At 47.5% G+C, this 15,791-nt stretch overlaps 1 protein-coding gene across 16 annotated transcripts in view; it reads left to right on the forward strand.

The window, feature by feature from the left end:
* Positions 1-15,791, forward strand: part of CHD2 (chromodomain helicase DNA binding protein 2) — a 96,916-nt gene that overhangs the window by 42,865 nt on the left and 38,260 nt on the right. For 15 of the 16 annotated variants that reach the window (XM_040569964.1, XM_040569965.1, XM_040569968.1 and 12 more), the window contains one exon: positions 12,961-13,192. In XM_040569964.1, coding sequence (XP_040425898.1) covers positions 12,961-13,192 — 232 coding nt within the window. Of the gene's footprint in view, positions 1-8,062; positions 8,991-12,960; positions 13,193-15,791 lie in introns of those variants that run through there. The other variant, XM_040569974.1, reaches the window with a different exon arrangement.

Here is a 15,791-nt window from a genome sequence, read left to right on the forward strand (position 1 = left end):
TGCACCATTTTACATACAAGGCAAATTTTTCTTTGAAGAATCTCAGAAGTCTAAACTTTAACTGAGGGCCATACAGAAGCCTGGTGTAGTAGTAAATTATAGTAAATAGGCACAAGAAAAAGTTACATGAATGAAAAAAAGCTCATTTTAAAATAAAAACTGGAAAGTGCCTTTCTGTCCGATACCTCTTACTTCAAATTTTATTTGAGCTTGTAGAACTTTGATATTGTTTCGATATTTTTCGAATATTTTGATACAATTTAAACCAGACTTTCCCCTGCTGGTCATAGCATTTTGTATTATAAAATATAAACCGGGACTGTTAACAAGAGGCTGTGCAAATGCTTTGCCTGTTTGTTTAAGGTGTTTTTGCTCGGTGTTTTTATTTACTTTTGTCAAGTAATGAGATTCTTCACAGATTTTCATAAATTTAACCTTGATGTGGGAGAAGTATGAAATATTGAAAATGTTTCTTTGCTAGGAATGCTGAAGTACAATTAGTGGATTGCTCATTTTGTATTTAATGAGTCGGCTTTTTCGAATATTGGAAATTAAACTATATGCATTTTTGTTCTCTAGTTTGTAAATACACTGAGTTTTGCATTTTGTTAATTTTGATTGACTTGTGGCCTGTTTATTTTTTCCCTCTGGTGTTAAGTAATTTTTAAGTAACATTAATAAAAAAAAAAATTCTGAACTGTTTGTTGTATCACATGTGCTCTGTGTGATGTTTGCAGGTGTTTGAATAGTATTTTTGATATCCAATATTTAACCTTCCTCAAACACAAACTTGAAATACGGTGGGAATATATTATTGAATTACTGTAACCTAACGTAAATTTTTATGGTATTTTGGATGTATTAACTCTGCAGTCAGATTTTAAATCCTAAAATGGATGTAGGTAAGTTTGTTTAATTTTAAATGAGTATTAATCAAATTAGCCTCAGGGACTGTTAGCATTGCATGTAGCACCTATACAGTGCTTTTACAACGCAGTTTAAGAACACATCAGATTTTCAAACCTTGCTGTTCTTATTATTAGAAGAACTTCAAATATTGCTTAAAAAGTCAGTTTTAAAAAAGAAGTTCAATGGTATTCACCTTCTTTAAGTCTTTATGCATCTTTTAAAATGTGGATTATTAGCAAAGTAATAATAGATGTAAATTGTGCAGGAAATCTGAATTAAGGTAGTTTATTGGTGTTAGAAGAATGCTGAGTATGAGATGAAATCGGAGACATCCAGCAGTAGCTCCACAGCAAAAAGACCTTTGTGTTTTTTTGTCCTTAGGGTTATTATATTTGCATAGTCTCACATGTGTGATTTTGCTGTTTTCTTTGAAAGGTTGTTTATCTCGATTGATTTATGTGTAACACCTGTTGTGTGAGGTTGCTGTCCCCCTTACAGTTTTTTTCCTCAAAATAAACTTGCTGTGGGTAACATCCACTCACCTGAAGTGTGGGAACAATTGAACACAGGATATTTGTGAGTGAGCCCTGTCGAGCTTGCTTCTGAGCTGTGAGTCAGCTGAATGTCGTAAAATGTGCTTTACTTCCTGAGGTTGACTTTTAAGTTGTAGGGGAAATGATTTCTAGGAAGTAAAGCCACCAGTTTGCTTTACTGTAGCCCTGAAATGCATTGATGTCTGCGCTTCACATGCTGCTAGCCAGTTTTCTCCTCAGTTGTGAGACTAGCTCAGAACGCGTGTAAATTTGTGAAGTCTTGTTACATAATCCTTGGTTGGAGGCCTGAGTGGTGGCAGTGGGTGGAAAAGGTAGATATGACCGGTGTGCCACTTACCTGAGCTGGAGATGCCAACATACAGCACTAGGAGAAGGCGTTCAGGGAGAAGAAAACATAATACCTGTACTCTACCTTAGTACACTGCCTGGGGAGTGTTTGAAATTGACTCCTGCGTTGCCAGTCCTAAGAAAGTGAAAGGATGTGCTGAATAAATCAGAATGCCTCTGAGAATTGTCCTGGAGCAGGTGATTGTTCCTGGGGGACAGCTGATGTGAACTCTTCAGCCTGTAAGCTGAGGAGTGAGCTTTCTGGTGCCTCTCGGGGGAGAATAGCAGCACCTGCCCTTTGTGTTCTGGCACTGCCCACAGCACTGGTCTGCCCCGGGGGAAGTGCTTTATCTCGTGGGACTTTCTCCACCTAGGCTAAAAGTTGGGATGCAGCACTTCAGTGTCCACTGCCCGTGTGTCTGGGACATGCGTGAAACAGCACCGAACACAACCTTGGTGTGTTTTCTAGCATCTTCTGCGTTGCTTTTCCTAAATGGCAGGCTCTTTGAGAGGACATGCTCCCAGCACACCCCTGATGGGAGCTGCAGAAGCGGAAGGCGGGCAGGGGTCCCGTGAAGCCAGCCAGGCGTGAGCACTGATGTGCACAGCAGGCAGCAGCTGCCCGGCGTGCTGCTCCCCCCCAGCCTGCCCTTGTTGAGGTGGCAGAGCTGCAGCAACAGCTTGCCACAAGGCGCGGGGCCGCGCTTGGGCTTCTTTCACCATTTTGGGGCAGAAAACGAACAAAATATTACAGAGGGCCAAGCGTCGGGTCGAAGGGGTACCTTCGACTGACAAGGCTCGGGCGCTCCTCAGCGAGTGCCTCGGGCTTCTCCCCGCCGCCCGCTCCCCGTGCGCGCGGCAGCCATTTTATGGCGGTGCGGCCACACGGCGCGGAGCGGGCTGCGAGCGCCAACAACGCCGCCGGGCACCGACCCCCCTCGGCTCCCCGCTGCCCGGGGGGACGGGAGGGGCTCGGCGCTGCCCCGCTGCCCCCTCGGGAACATCCCCGCCGCTTTCACGGAGCGGGGGGCTCGGGGCAAGGCAGCGCCTTGGTGCGGGGCCAGGCGAGTCACAAAATGGCTGTTCTTTGTGCCGCAGCGCTGACAGGCAGGCACACTGCGGCGCTCCGCGCGCTCCGCCGCCAGCAGGAAGCTGCTGAGGGGAGGCGGGGGGGGGAGGGGGGTTCAAAGGCCGGCTGCTGCGCCGCGGCGGCCGCCATTGGCTGCGCGCTCAGCCGCCGCCGGCGGCCCCGTGTGGAGGCTGCGCCCCGCGCTGCGCATGCTGGGTACGCCGAGTGCGCCGCCTGCGCTGTTAGCGTTGAGCCCGCCGGGGGCGCGCCGCGCGCCGGCTGCGCAAACTGCGTGGCGTACGCAGAGTGCGTTGTCTGTGAGGTGTGGGGTGCGCGGCAGCCGGCTTCCCTTGCTTCCCCTTGTCTGGCGGGCTTTTAGATTTTTCTTTTTTTTTTTTTTCCTTTAGTTTTTAATTCTTTAATAGACTAACGGCTATTTTCGGAAGCGAGCGGGTGACTTGAAAACGAGCGGGGCTATTTTTGGTGTCGCTTTTTTTTTTTCCTTTTTAACTTGAAAGTGATTACAGAATATAACATTTAACTTGAAAGGAATTACAGAATGTAACATTCCTGAAACATCTGGCCCTCTTTTTTTATATATACCATTACGGCTTTCAGCATCCTTAAATCACCAAAATTCTTCTTTCAGCACGCATTTTGCAACTGATTTTATGCACGCTGAGTGGAAACATTAACTGTGTTTATTAAAATATCTCTAAATGGGGCTTTCAGCTCTTCCTCCTCTGCTAAGTTGCTGGGTAGCTGCTGTGGCCGCCCTGCTGCACCCTGCCTTTCAGTTTCACTTGCACTGGTGCATTCTTTAATGAGTTTTTTTTTTTTTCCCTCCCCCCTTTCCTGTTCGAGCTTTAACCCTTTATGAAGCTGTCAGGAGGCTTTTTTGAAAAGGGAAAATGCTTGATCAGTGGAGGGGACAAAAGGAGTAATGTGCGAGGAATTCATCCGAATGGCGATGTAAGCCGTGTGGCGCACAAAAGAGATTGTTCTTCTTGTTTTGCTTTGTGACTTCTGCTTCACATTACCCTCTCAAAGGAAATGGCTCATCCAATTACAAACGCACGAGTCCCAGACTTAAAACTTCTGTTTCCTGTTCTGTGATTGCTGCCAGCAATGGATGCTGTATGCGGTGCTATAAAAAAAGCTCACCAACTGCAAGGAGCTGCACTTAGCTGGATTCTCATCTCTTCTGCGTTGTGTCCGTCAGTTAACTATCCTGAGCTAATTAATCAAATTTTATGTATTTTCTAAACGCACGACTATTTTTCTGAATAAAAGCGGAAAACCAGGATTAAAGAATTCACTTGGGTAATTCCACAGCCCTACAAAAACACTCCTGTAGCACGCAGTGTGCGCTTCTGCCAGAGCGCTGCTGTGCTGGGGCACACGTGCAGGCACGCGTCCTCCCACCTGCACTGCCCCATGCCTTCAGCCTCCAGAGCCTCCCCAGCTGAGATTGTGGTCGGTGCCTGTTCTGCTCTCCTTTGGGTTGATGTTTCACCTGCTGCACCCTGAGGGCAGCAGTTGCTCATCTGCACCTTCCCCCATTTCCTACACGGGCTGACCCTGAACTCTCCCACGGCTCGGGGAGGAATAATTTCACGTTGCAGCGCCACGGGGTCACACCCGGAGAGCGTGTAGGGGTGGCACGAGGACAACGTGGTGTCTCCCGTGTGTGCCTTGGGAGCAGTGTGGCTTTCGGCATTTCGCCTAGAATAGCCACACTTGGATTTTACATTAAATTCAGAGCACAAATGTTTTTTTAAAAGTTAAAGTGAGTTCCAATTACGTACCTGGCACTGCGAGCAGGCAGGTAGTCCCTGAACTGACACTTCTGATGCCATGGCCTTGCTGTTTTTGAACTCCAGACATTGACAGTAAGCCCTCTTTGGGTGGCTTTGGCATCTTAGGCTGAAATTGCATCTGATACGTACCCTGGAGGTGTGTATGTCCACTGTGCCTTGTTCTGTGTCGCAGGCATCGGTTCCAGTAGGAATTGCACAGCTAAATCAGGCTGTTGAGTTCTGAAGACCAAGAAACACTCCTCAATCTCTTGTTGCCCATAGCTAAAATCCAGTTCAGAAAGATGATAATGGATGGAGAAAGGCTCTGTTCTGCATTATCTCCCCTCTCCTTCAAGGAAAATAAATACAAACAGCACAGCACTGGGGGAGGGGATAGCCTGGATTACAGTAATTAGATATAAGCAGCCTTCTAGCAAAGGATGTACTGCCCTACTGACATGGTGTCTTACATAAATTCTTCTGGTGTATTTTTATGAAAAGATGTGAGCTGAAATGCCATTTGAAGAGCATCTTCCAACAGGCGCTGGAGAACTTGTAAAGACTGCCTTTATATCCTGCAAAGGATCCTTGAAAGGAAAGCAAAAACGACTAGATGAAAAATTCATGTCTAGTGGCTTGCAATGAAGCTTCTGTAAGTCTGTCACGCTGCTAATGCCTCCTTTTCTTGAAGCAGGGAGTGTATTTTGGGTATAAGAAGAAGCAAAATGTTGATGAGTCTTTCCAAATGTGCAGTAGCTTTTACTACATCACGGCTTGTGCAGCGCTGCTACAAAATTATAATTTTCAATATATGGTTTGCTTTATATTTACATGTGGGCTGAGAATCGTCTTTGCTGCGGTGTATGTATTTGTCTGACCTTGGCTTCGAAGGTTAAAAAAATGTTTGAAACAGTCTATCTCGGCTTCTCGCCTGGTATTGTGCTGGTAACTGCTCACATGGCGTTTCGCCTTGGCAGGGCTCCTGAGGAGTGTGTTTGCCAAGCACTGGGAGCTTCGCAGCTTGCAGCGCTGCTCAACGCTTCGTTGCTCGTGAACCTCTACCCCAGCTATGAACAAGTGTGTTGCAATGTCAAGAATCCCAACTCTAGGACACCGAGCTCCTTAGAAAAAAGTTATGTTGTAACTATTGCTGTTTCTTGCAAGTTTTGTTCCTAGGTGTAGATGATTCAGTGTAATCCCTGATAATTACAGGGGTCATTTATGTCTCTTTCATGGGGAGGAGCCTCTGCTCTCAACTGGAGTTGCCACTGACAGGAGAGCTTTGAATGCCATGTGCCTGCTCTCTGTGGAAAGGAGGCTTAATGCCGAGCCTTACATCTGTTGGCTAAAGGCAGCTTTTAGCAGTCCCTTGGAATGCAGCTCTCAGGCTGGGTCAAGTTCCTTTCATCTGGAATCAGAAAGGAATTTGTGCCTCTGTGTCTTTGTTACTGATTTTGGGGTTCCAAATTTCCGTATTATTGCATTTCTGTACTCTGTGATTTCTCAAATTAAATTTGTGATTGATAAAAGGAGGGGGGAAGCAAGAAGAAAAAAAAATGCAAAACCCGTACTGTACTAATTTAAACGTAACTCGTGTGTGCACTGCAGCCTCCCTGCAGTATATCTAGATGTTTTTTACATGTGGCTGTGTGCAGTTCCCTTTGTGCTAGCCCACCCCTGGCGTGACAAAGCAGAAGCTGGAGTGGCAGAGGGGCTCGGTGAGTTCACCCCTGCTCCTTAGCTCAGCCTTACCGAAAAACGTGGGCGCCTTTTGGCCCTGGAGCAGAGGTGCTCAGTGCGGTTTGGAGGCAGCTCGGAGCATTACGATGCCCCTCCGCCTTCCTGGGGAGGGGGAGTCCTCCTTTTCAAAACCTTGAGAACTGCAATTGTGCTTCCCTTTCGGTGCTGGGAAGGGGAAGGATGCTGCCTTTGGAACTTCTCAATGGCACTCCTTAATCAAGCAGACAGGTTTTGACTCCTTTTGTCGCTGTGCTGAGGTTTTTTTTCTTTTCCCACTACACATCCCAGGCATTTTCAGCCTCTGGCTCAAAGATCAGAGAGCAAGAGAGCCTGCTCTCCCGCTCGTGAATGAACTGCTACTTTTGCTTTATTATGCAAGCATAATGTGGTGTCTTTGTAGTGTGGGGAAGAAAAAAACTTTTGGAAAATACTTGGCATTCAAGATAGCCCCGTGTGCTTTACAGGGAGCTGCACCAGAGCCGGGATGGATATATTTAGCTCGCTATGTGCTCAGGATTGCTTTGCCTTTGGCATTTGGGAGTCCTGTGCTGGAGCAAATAGCGGTGGCCAGAATGTGAGCGAGTTCCCTCTGCCTCCTCCCCTTCCTGTCCTTTGAGCCAGGCTGGCAAGGGGCACGGCCCAATTCAGATGGATATTTAGATAGGATACCTGCTGGGTGCATAATCCCCTGGTTGTTACAGTAGCTACGTGGCCTATTGTGCCTAGTGCTGCGTAAATGTAATTAACGCCCACCTTCTGCAAGCAGGGTTTGCAGTCACATGTGGAAAATGTGTGTATTTCCCATGGTAACTCTTTTCACTTGCCAATTTAAGAACAAAAGTTGCTCGTCACTGAAAGGTTGAGGAAATAGTTTTCTACCCCCAACTCCCTCCCCTTTTCATCTGTGTTTTGAAGGATGCATTGGTCATCTGGCAGGGGTAACCCTATATATAATATATATTTTATATATATATATATATATATATATTCCTGGGACAGTTTGTTCTGCCCCATGAAAGCCTGTCCAGATTTTGCTGAAATATATTGTGAATATTCAGGGGTGTTCGAGACTTTCTTCTAAGCCCTGTGAAGAGCCTCTCTGTGTTTACTATATTCTAGTTTAAATTCCTGCCTTGGAGCAAGATCATTCGTGGAGCTGGAAACAGCGTACTGGTAGCAGAGTCATGGGAATTTTTTTCTTCTCTCCCTTCCCCCATTTCTATTTTTGCCTGCAGGAAATGAGTTGAGAAAAGCTCATCATTGACTAACCCAAGTTAGGAAAAACTCCTCATTGACTAACCCATCTCAACTCATCACCAAGAAAATCTGTGCCTTAGGAGGCAGGCAAGCACCCATCACTCTTAATAGACCTTCAGAGTCTGAAGGGAGCTCAAAAAGTGTTTTTTCTGAAGTGTCACAGGTACAGTGTCATTCACTTAGCTCTCCTATGAGCTCCATGCACTGTCTCTGTGTTCATGGCTGTGCTTACTGAAGCATTTGCTCGTGTTTCTGTTTTTTGTTTTCTTCCCCAAGACAAGGGATAGATCCCATGGAGATCGCGTTGTTCCTGTGCTGCATGCTTTATCCCTTATCCTTCATCACTTTCATCAAGTGACTTACAGCCACAGTCAGTCTTGTGTTGCTCTCCATGGCTAGAGGTGAGATCGACATGGTTTGATATATATGTATTTTTTTACAGCTACTGTGTGTCTTGGATGCATGCATCAGCGTGAACTGATGATGCTTGTTTTTATTTTCAGGATCTGTAGGCGTAGTGTGTATGTTTGTATATAATAGGGAACATCATATTTATAGACCAAATGTTCAGGGGAAACGTTAAAAAGAAAACAGCAACACGGGATCCAGTTCAGTCAGTGCACCGTATATGATTTGTCATGTCCCTTTGCCTTCACAGCCACTTGTGTGTAGGTCACTTTTGCAAGACACACCTATTTAAACAGTTTTGAGTCGGTGGCCTGCACGGTCTTTGCTGCTGCGTGCTTTGGAGTAAATCCAGGGTCGCTTCCATGACCGGGTACCACTGGTGGGCAGGTGATGCTGGCAGCCCTCGCTGGAGATGTACGGGGGGTGAGAAAACCGCTCCTGGTGGTAGCACTGGACCTGACGGATGCGCCTGGTGTGGAGAAGACGTCCTGCTGGCTTCGGGGCCAGCTCCACCGCTAGGTCACGCAGCAGTGGGGCCGGTGGGCTCACCCGCAGAGGTGGTCTGACCCGCAGTTCCAGAACCCGGGCCCAACGGCTGTGTTGGCAGCAGGGGTTGCTGCGGGGCTGGAATGCCACCGGTAGGACCGCTCGGCTCTGCCGGACGCAGGTGGTGAGGAGCCAGGCGTAGCCAAACTGCTCATCTGGCTCATTGCTGCCCAAAACCAGGGTCTCGCTGGCCCCTTTCTCCGCGGTGCTACCAAACACGGTGTAGTGCCGCTGGTCTGTAAGGGCTTGGCTCTGCCTTTGCTCCCCGAGCCGGCACAGACTTCGTTCATCGTTTTCTGGGCTCGTCCTCTTGTGTGCTGCTAAGTTCAGGTGGCTCATGGAGGCGCCCAGTGGCCCGGCTTTTGCTGTCGCAGGCACAAGGTGAGTGGGGACATGGGCTGCAGGGTGTGGGGTGGGAGAGGGGAGCAGATGCCCCCGGGTCCCTGCGTTGGTGGCAGCAACCTGACACGGAGCTGGGCCTCCGCTGTCTGTGGGGCACGCGAAGCTCCGCTCAGCACCAGGGTTAAGCGAATGTTTGCCTGCGAGGAACGATAAACTTTGCTTCTGACATTATCCGGCTCTGGGAGCCCGTGCCAAAGACCATTTTGAGCCTGCGCTGGGGTTATTTGGCCTGCGCTGGGTTCCAGCTCAGCTCGCAGAGCAAAGCCCAGCGGAACTTTGCTGTTTGGATTCAAACTTGTTTAGAATCAAACCGGTGATGTGGCGCGTCCGTACCAATCCTTAAAGTTAGGAGGTGCTCGCCTTGTGGGAGGACCTGCAGCCATTAATTCTCCTTTCTGCCCCTGTCTGAATTCGAGCTCTGTCCGTCGAAAGCTGAATTTTGAAGTCAGGGCAGAATGGTGCCAGTGAGAGCCCTTCCCGTGGCAACTCTTGACTCCAGAAACGTGTAGGGTCACTGCTGAGAGACGTCAGCTTGCCTTGTGCCTTCTGAAAGTATCCACTGTTTGTTCTCCTTGAGAGCTTATAAAACATTTTGTTGCTGTTAGCAAAGATGATCCCCTGTAAAATGAAGTCATGGTGCTCAGATGTGAAATATTAAACGCTAACATAGGAGGCTTGAGGCATGCTGTAATTGCCTTGTAAACTTAGATGCCTGATTGTAAAAGGTCTTATCATTGCTGTTCAGCTACTTATTTCTTGGAAGGAATGTGTCCTTGGTAAGGGATGATTTTTTTTCTTTTTTTTTTTTTTTTCTTTTTCTTCTTCCATCAAGTCAGGAGCAGATTCTTAATTAACAACAGAATTACAGCCTAAAGTAGTTCCTGGAAACCATGGGAGCGTGTTTTGCTGAGCATTAGCAGATCTCAGTTTTTATGGGAGTTTCTCGCTTTATGGGAGTTACCAACGATCCAGCTGTAGTTTTGATGTTCGTGGGTGTTTTTCTCTACTGAATCGGAAGGGTGTTGGACTGCCTGAAGAGGGATTTTGAGACAATTATAGCTTATCCCCCAGTTATAGTTTAATTGTGAGTAGGCCTCTTTTGGATGTTAACTTAGGGATATTAAAGCAGGGCATATCCCAAAACTAGTGTGTGAAAAGAGGCCTAAATCTCCAGGTATGTACAAAGGCAAGGCCTGATTTGACACGTCACGTTGCAAAGCCCTTACACCTTATTGGCATGTGGAAGCACCTCCTGATTGTCTCGGTGGTATTTAGAAAGGATTATTTTACAGAATTGGCTTTTTCTTTTATTCTAGCACTTTAATATAGAAATAAGGGCAAGGATGTATCCTTTTGCCTTGATAAAGGGATTTCAAAGTCTTTTTAAAAATTATTTGCAAGAGCCTTGGAAAGGAAATAGCGTTTCTCGTTTGCACTAGGGCAGGCACGTGCATACCTGGGCACCGGCTGTGGACCTCATCTGTGCCTTCCTCGTCAGACAACACTGTTCACATCAAGAAAAAAATAATGGTGTCCAGATAACATGGCTAACACGCAGGAATAATGGCTAGTCATGTGCACAAAGGTTGTCCATGTTTCTTTGTCATAAAGTTTAGGGCCTTGAGAAAGAAGTTGCTCCAGAGGCCAGCGCTCACTGCTCTGCCTTCACATAAGTACTGCCTAGGCCCTGATGTAATTCCTTTCACCTCTTGCCCATAAATGTGACTGAAGAAAAGTATTTTCCTTTCCTGTGTCCCCGTGGGACATCAGATGCCAACACTAATTTGTCCCAAGCCTGGTGTTGTCTCTTGGTGCCGTGACACTGGAGCTTTGGCTGCCTCCGGGTGCCCTCTCAGGAGGTCAGGGCCCTGTGGGTGGCTCTGTGGGATGTGTCCTGCTGAGCCCTGCCCATGGAAACCGCCTGTCCCTGGCGTATTGTTTCCTTGAATGCTGTGATGTTTCCTAACAAAAATCCCTCGCTTTTCTTGAAAAAATCACCACTGGATCTTCGAAAAATTTCCAGCGAAGAAGTTTCAACACTTCTTGGAAGCGGGCCGCGTTCCAGGGCTGTGGCTGAGCAGATGTTGGGAGATTCGTGGCTGCGTTTGTGAGGGCCAGGGCGAGCTGCAGGAGGGCAGGCGGGGAGCCGTGAGGCCCTGGCAGCGGGCAGGGGCAAATGGCGAGGCAAATGGCGAGGAAAGGATGGGAGTTGGGTGGTACAGGGCTGTGGTGGCTGCTCGTGGACCTGCTCGATGGTCCCGTCCTGCTGGGAAGGAGCCATGCGACACCCCCATCCCTGTCAAAATTGAACCGGGACAATGAAACCAGCGATCATCAGTGACTATACATCCTCGTCTCTGCTGAAAAGTCTCCGTTTCTCTCCCTTTTGACGTTTTTGCCCACAGCTCTTTTATATTTTCCTTCCCCTCTCCTTTCTGCAAATGCTGAGCTCTTCCATTCCAGGGCACGCGAGCAAAACCAGAGCGAACAGCCACCAGAGTGATGAAACCCTAAGATGGTGGAAGAGGGATGGCTGTGAAATGGCGGCTGGGAGCTTGGCCGCGCGCCCTGCGCTGGAGGGATTTCTGCAGGAGGCTCCCGCCGCGCTCGGCTGCTGCCCTCTGCCCGCTCCGTCGGAGAAAGCAGCCGCAGCTCTGCCGGGGCGGCAGGGAGGCCCCGCTGCATCTCCCAGCAACTCTCATCATTCCCAGCCGACGGCGGGGAGCTTCTTTCCGCGCTGGGAATGAGTCCTGTTTGCACGTGGATGTGTGTACGGACGCTAGCTGGTTGTGTCTATATATGCCTCTAAAGCATACATTGATTTCTGCTTGTTTCGTCTTTATTGAATGATATCTGTGCTTTATGATATATATTTTTTGTCCTTGTATTTTTTTTCCTGAATCATGAAATCCAAGCAGAGCTTTCAATGTATCTCATTACTTCTGTAGCTGTACAAAAGGAGACACATTAAAAAACCCGCTTTCTCTCTCCAAAGTTTTTCTGACTCTTTTTTCATGATGTTATATTTGCAACAAACTCTTAAACGTAATGAAAGCATTTAGCTGCAGATAAGAGCTGACTTGGAAAGAGATGCTCCTTGTTCAAGAAGTTTGCAGTCTTATTATTGTTGCACTGCCTTTTAGCTTGTGTAACACTGCCTTACTAGCAAGTGTGTTATATGTTGTAAGGAATTTTCTATTTTCTTAAATTGGATTTTAAATTAAAAAAAAAGAAAAAAGATTGTGATTTGGGAGAGATTGGACAAAGGTATTTGAGAAATTGGGCCACCTGAAAAAACTTGGCCTCTCTGTTTTTTTGTTTGTTTTGTTAAGGAGCCTGCATTTAAGTGGATGTTCTGTGTATTAACCCATTTTGATGTAAACCAAAAGGAAAAAAGCACCTATTTAACGTTCTGCTCTCCTCTTACTGGGTGCTCTGAGCAGTGCAGTCTCCACAGCATTGATGTAATCCTGTAAACAGAGCTCGCCCAGCCACGTGCTGTAAAAGTGCTTCTCCACTGCTAAATTTACTCTTTTTGAAGGAATGTGACATTTACCAATACACAATATAATGCATACAATGTTTGGTGCTGGCCTCTTTCAGAAATTGGATGTTGGATTTTTGAACCCCTGGGTGTACCAGGCTGTAGAGGAGAGCCACGCCAGCGCTACTGCTCGTCTTCAGTGCTAGCAGGTGGCCTCCGAATTTGTTCTTGCTCGCTCTGAGCAAGCCAGATCGTCCCCAGAGGACCGGTGGTTTTGAGCAGGGCAGTGGTTTGGAGCTTGTACTGTCACCTGGGCATTCAACAGCTGGCCATGCAGTTCACACTGGTGTTTAGGCTATTCCAAGCCTACCGTTGTGGCTTGGATGGGGCTCAGGTTTGCTCGCTGCGTATTTTGAAGCTGTGACAGTACAGTTAAAATGTAATCTCTTCTCTCTCTACCATCAGTCACTCGGCATCCGAAGAAGCCTCTGGCTCTGACTCTGCAAGCCAGTCTGAAAGCGAGCAGGGCAGCGAGCAGGGCAGCGAGCAGGGCAGCGAGTCAAACAGCAGCTCGGAGTCCTCTGAGAGTCAGTCTGAATCCGAAAGTGAATCAACGGGTTCGAAATCCCAGCAGACCCCTCCTGAAACCAAAGAAAAACCGGCCTCTAAGAAGGAAAGGATAGCAGATGTTAAAAAGGTATTGCCCCTGGTGCTCTGCAGAGCCGTGTTACCCCTGTACCCACCACGAACGGGCAGGACACAGGATGTTTAACCAAGCTCTTTGCCTTCCCTGCCACTTGGCCAGCCTCAGTTGCACATTGCCCAAGCAGCCTCCCCCCTCTGGTGTCCCCAAGCCCATCGCTGGCCATTTGGTATGTGTGCATGGCCCTGTGTCATCCTGGTGAGCAGGAGATTGTGCACTTGCTGTGACAACCCTTTGGGCACTAGACAGGTAGAAAATGAGGGGCAAATGCCTGTCGTCAATAAGTGACCCTCTCGTTTCATCCTTTCCCTCCATCCTTCCACTCCTCTCTTCTGTCTCTTCTCCCTTTAGAAGCAGTAAAGCTTCCCATGGGACATAGCCAGGAGAATGTCTAGGATCTGGGCCACTTTGGTTTGTTTCCATCACTGCCTGCCTCTTTGGAAAAAAAGGGGAAGGAAAAAGAGGACAAAAAAAATTATTTAGCTTTCTTATGTCCAGGACAGCTGTTCTCTGCTGTGTTTTTTTTTTCCACAGCTCCCCTGGCAATCCCTGCCCTACATAGGCAGGTTTGCCTTCCACTTCTGGTTCACAGGAGGAAAAGGGTTTGCAGGTGTCTGATGTGTGCAGTTTGCCACTGGTTTGTGCTGCACCTTCCCAGCGCGGGAGTTGTGCCTTGGCTGCCTGCTTTACCCAAGAGGCACCTGAATAAGAGACTGGGGTGTGGGGTGAGAAAAAAAAAAGCCCAAATGCCCATTTGGAGATAGGGACTGGGTGAACTGAGTTTATTGGAGGGAGGAAAGTCAGGTTAGGTCAGTGATACTTTGTGTTGTGGTCTGTGACTGACCTATTCTTCATAGCTGTGGTTTGCACCTTGTGCAGCTCTTTCACGAGAGGGATTTAATGGAGAAAATTGCTATCTACGTAAAGAGCAGGAAGGGCACTGCTTTCAGCCTGTTCCCCACATACCTGCGAGGGAGAGGTGAAGGATTTGGTTACAGTGCTCGCACTTCTCCCTCTCACCAGTCTCTAGGCTGCCTGCTCAGGTCGTGGTAAACCTCCTGTGTTCATACTGGCAAGGCAGGATGCCTTTGTAAGGCAGCTGTGGTAACACAACATTCACATTTCTGTTTTATTGTTGGTAAGTGTGGACTGAAGGAAGCTGCCTTTTCTTCAGTGGGCTGCTAAGAGCATGGCCCTGACAATAAACATTACAATTACCCCACGAGGGAGCGCATCCATACGCAAGAGGATAATTAGTGTGGATGAAACATGGAAAGGTCAGGACACCCTCTAATAAGGAAAGCCTCTCCCTCCCTTAATTCTGATGCTAATGGGCGTTTTCCTTAGCTGGGTCTAACCTAGGCGTGTTGGTACCTGTTCCCCTTGAATAGCCAATGCAATTAATTATATTATTGTTTATATTGTGTTGCTGTCTAGATACGCCCATGAAGGTGAGGTTCATTTGTTTTAGGTGCTATTCCGATTTGTCATGGGAGTCTGTCCTCCGTCCAAAACCTGTGCCATTTAAAAGATGAAAAGACAGATTCTTCAAATGTTTGGGGGAGTATTTGGAATTTTTCTTTGATGTGGGGTAATAAAAAAACCTCTGAATTTCTCTCTCTCTCTGCTTTCATGCCTGACAGATAAACACCTTAGCTATCTGGCCATTGCAATGTTAGCCCATTACTCCTTCAAGAGAAGCAGAGAAAGTGCCAGACTGCAGCCTTGCGTTCATCATGCTCAGTCCCAAGTCACTGCTGCATCTGGCAGCCCATTTTGATTTCTTTTTCCTGCCAGTGGCTTGCAGAGATGCTTGAGGACTGGAGGGAGGAGAAGCAGAAGGACAGTAAATAGGTTTAGAAAACTCTGAAAGGATAAACTGTGCTGAGGGACGAGGCAGAGGGACTGTTGTAGGTGTCTGGGAGGCATGGCAGGGATTTGCATCTGCCCTGTAAAGCTTCTGATGTTCTGTGTCACCAGCACAGGCACATTTAAATCCATCAGCCCATCAGTTCTGGTCCCCCCCCTACTCCTCCTGTCTATCCAGAGAGAACAAAGGCATGCTTTTGGACATAGCTTATTAAACTGCTACAGGGCCTGGTTATAGCAAATAGAGCACAACCATTCCCAGTAACCCGTGTGTCCCGCGCTGCCAAACGGCGTTTGCATCAGTGCATTCAGGAGAAGAACAGGGTGGTCTGGTCCCTTTGCCATCCAGGATGGGTCACAGGCTTCACATGTGAAGTTGCTGCTGGGGACTTCTTGCCACTGGGCCCTTCAGGCAGCTGGTGAGGTTTTCTCTACAGAAAGGAATCGGGAGGGCTGTTTGTGAGAGCGACTCAACCTTTTGTGTAGGTTCGTTCATTCCACCTGCAAGGAGTTGCCTCCTGTTGCTTGCAGAGCCTCAATGCTCTGTCCTTCAGCCTAACCATGTTGGAAAGTGTTTTCTATCTTGTGGGAAAGAAGGACCACTATAAAGATAATGCTGTGATAAATCATGTGCTTTAAAGTATTGCTAAATAGCCCCAAATAACCATGATCTGTTTCAGTCAGGTTTTTTAAGTGTCCTTCTGCTGGTTACTGCTATCAAAAT

This window comes from Cygnus olor, chromosome 11 (genome assembly GCF_009769625.2).
Source record: "Cygnus olor isolate bCygOlo1 chromosome 11, bCygOlo1.pri.v2, whole genome shotgun sequence".
In the NCBI taxonomy this organism is placed as follows: domain Eukaryota; kingdom Metazoa; phylum Chordata; class Aves; order Anseriformes; family Anatidae; genus Cygnus; species Cygnus olor.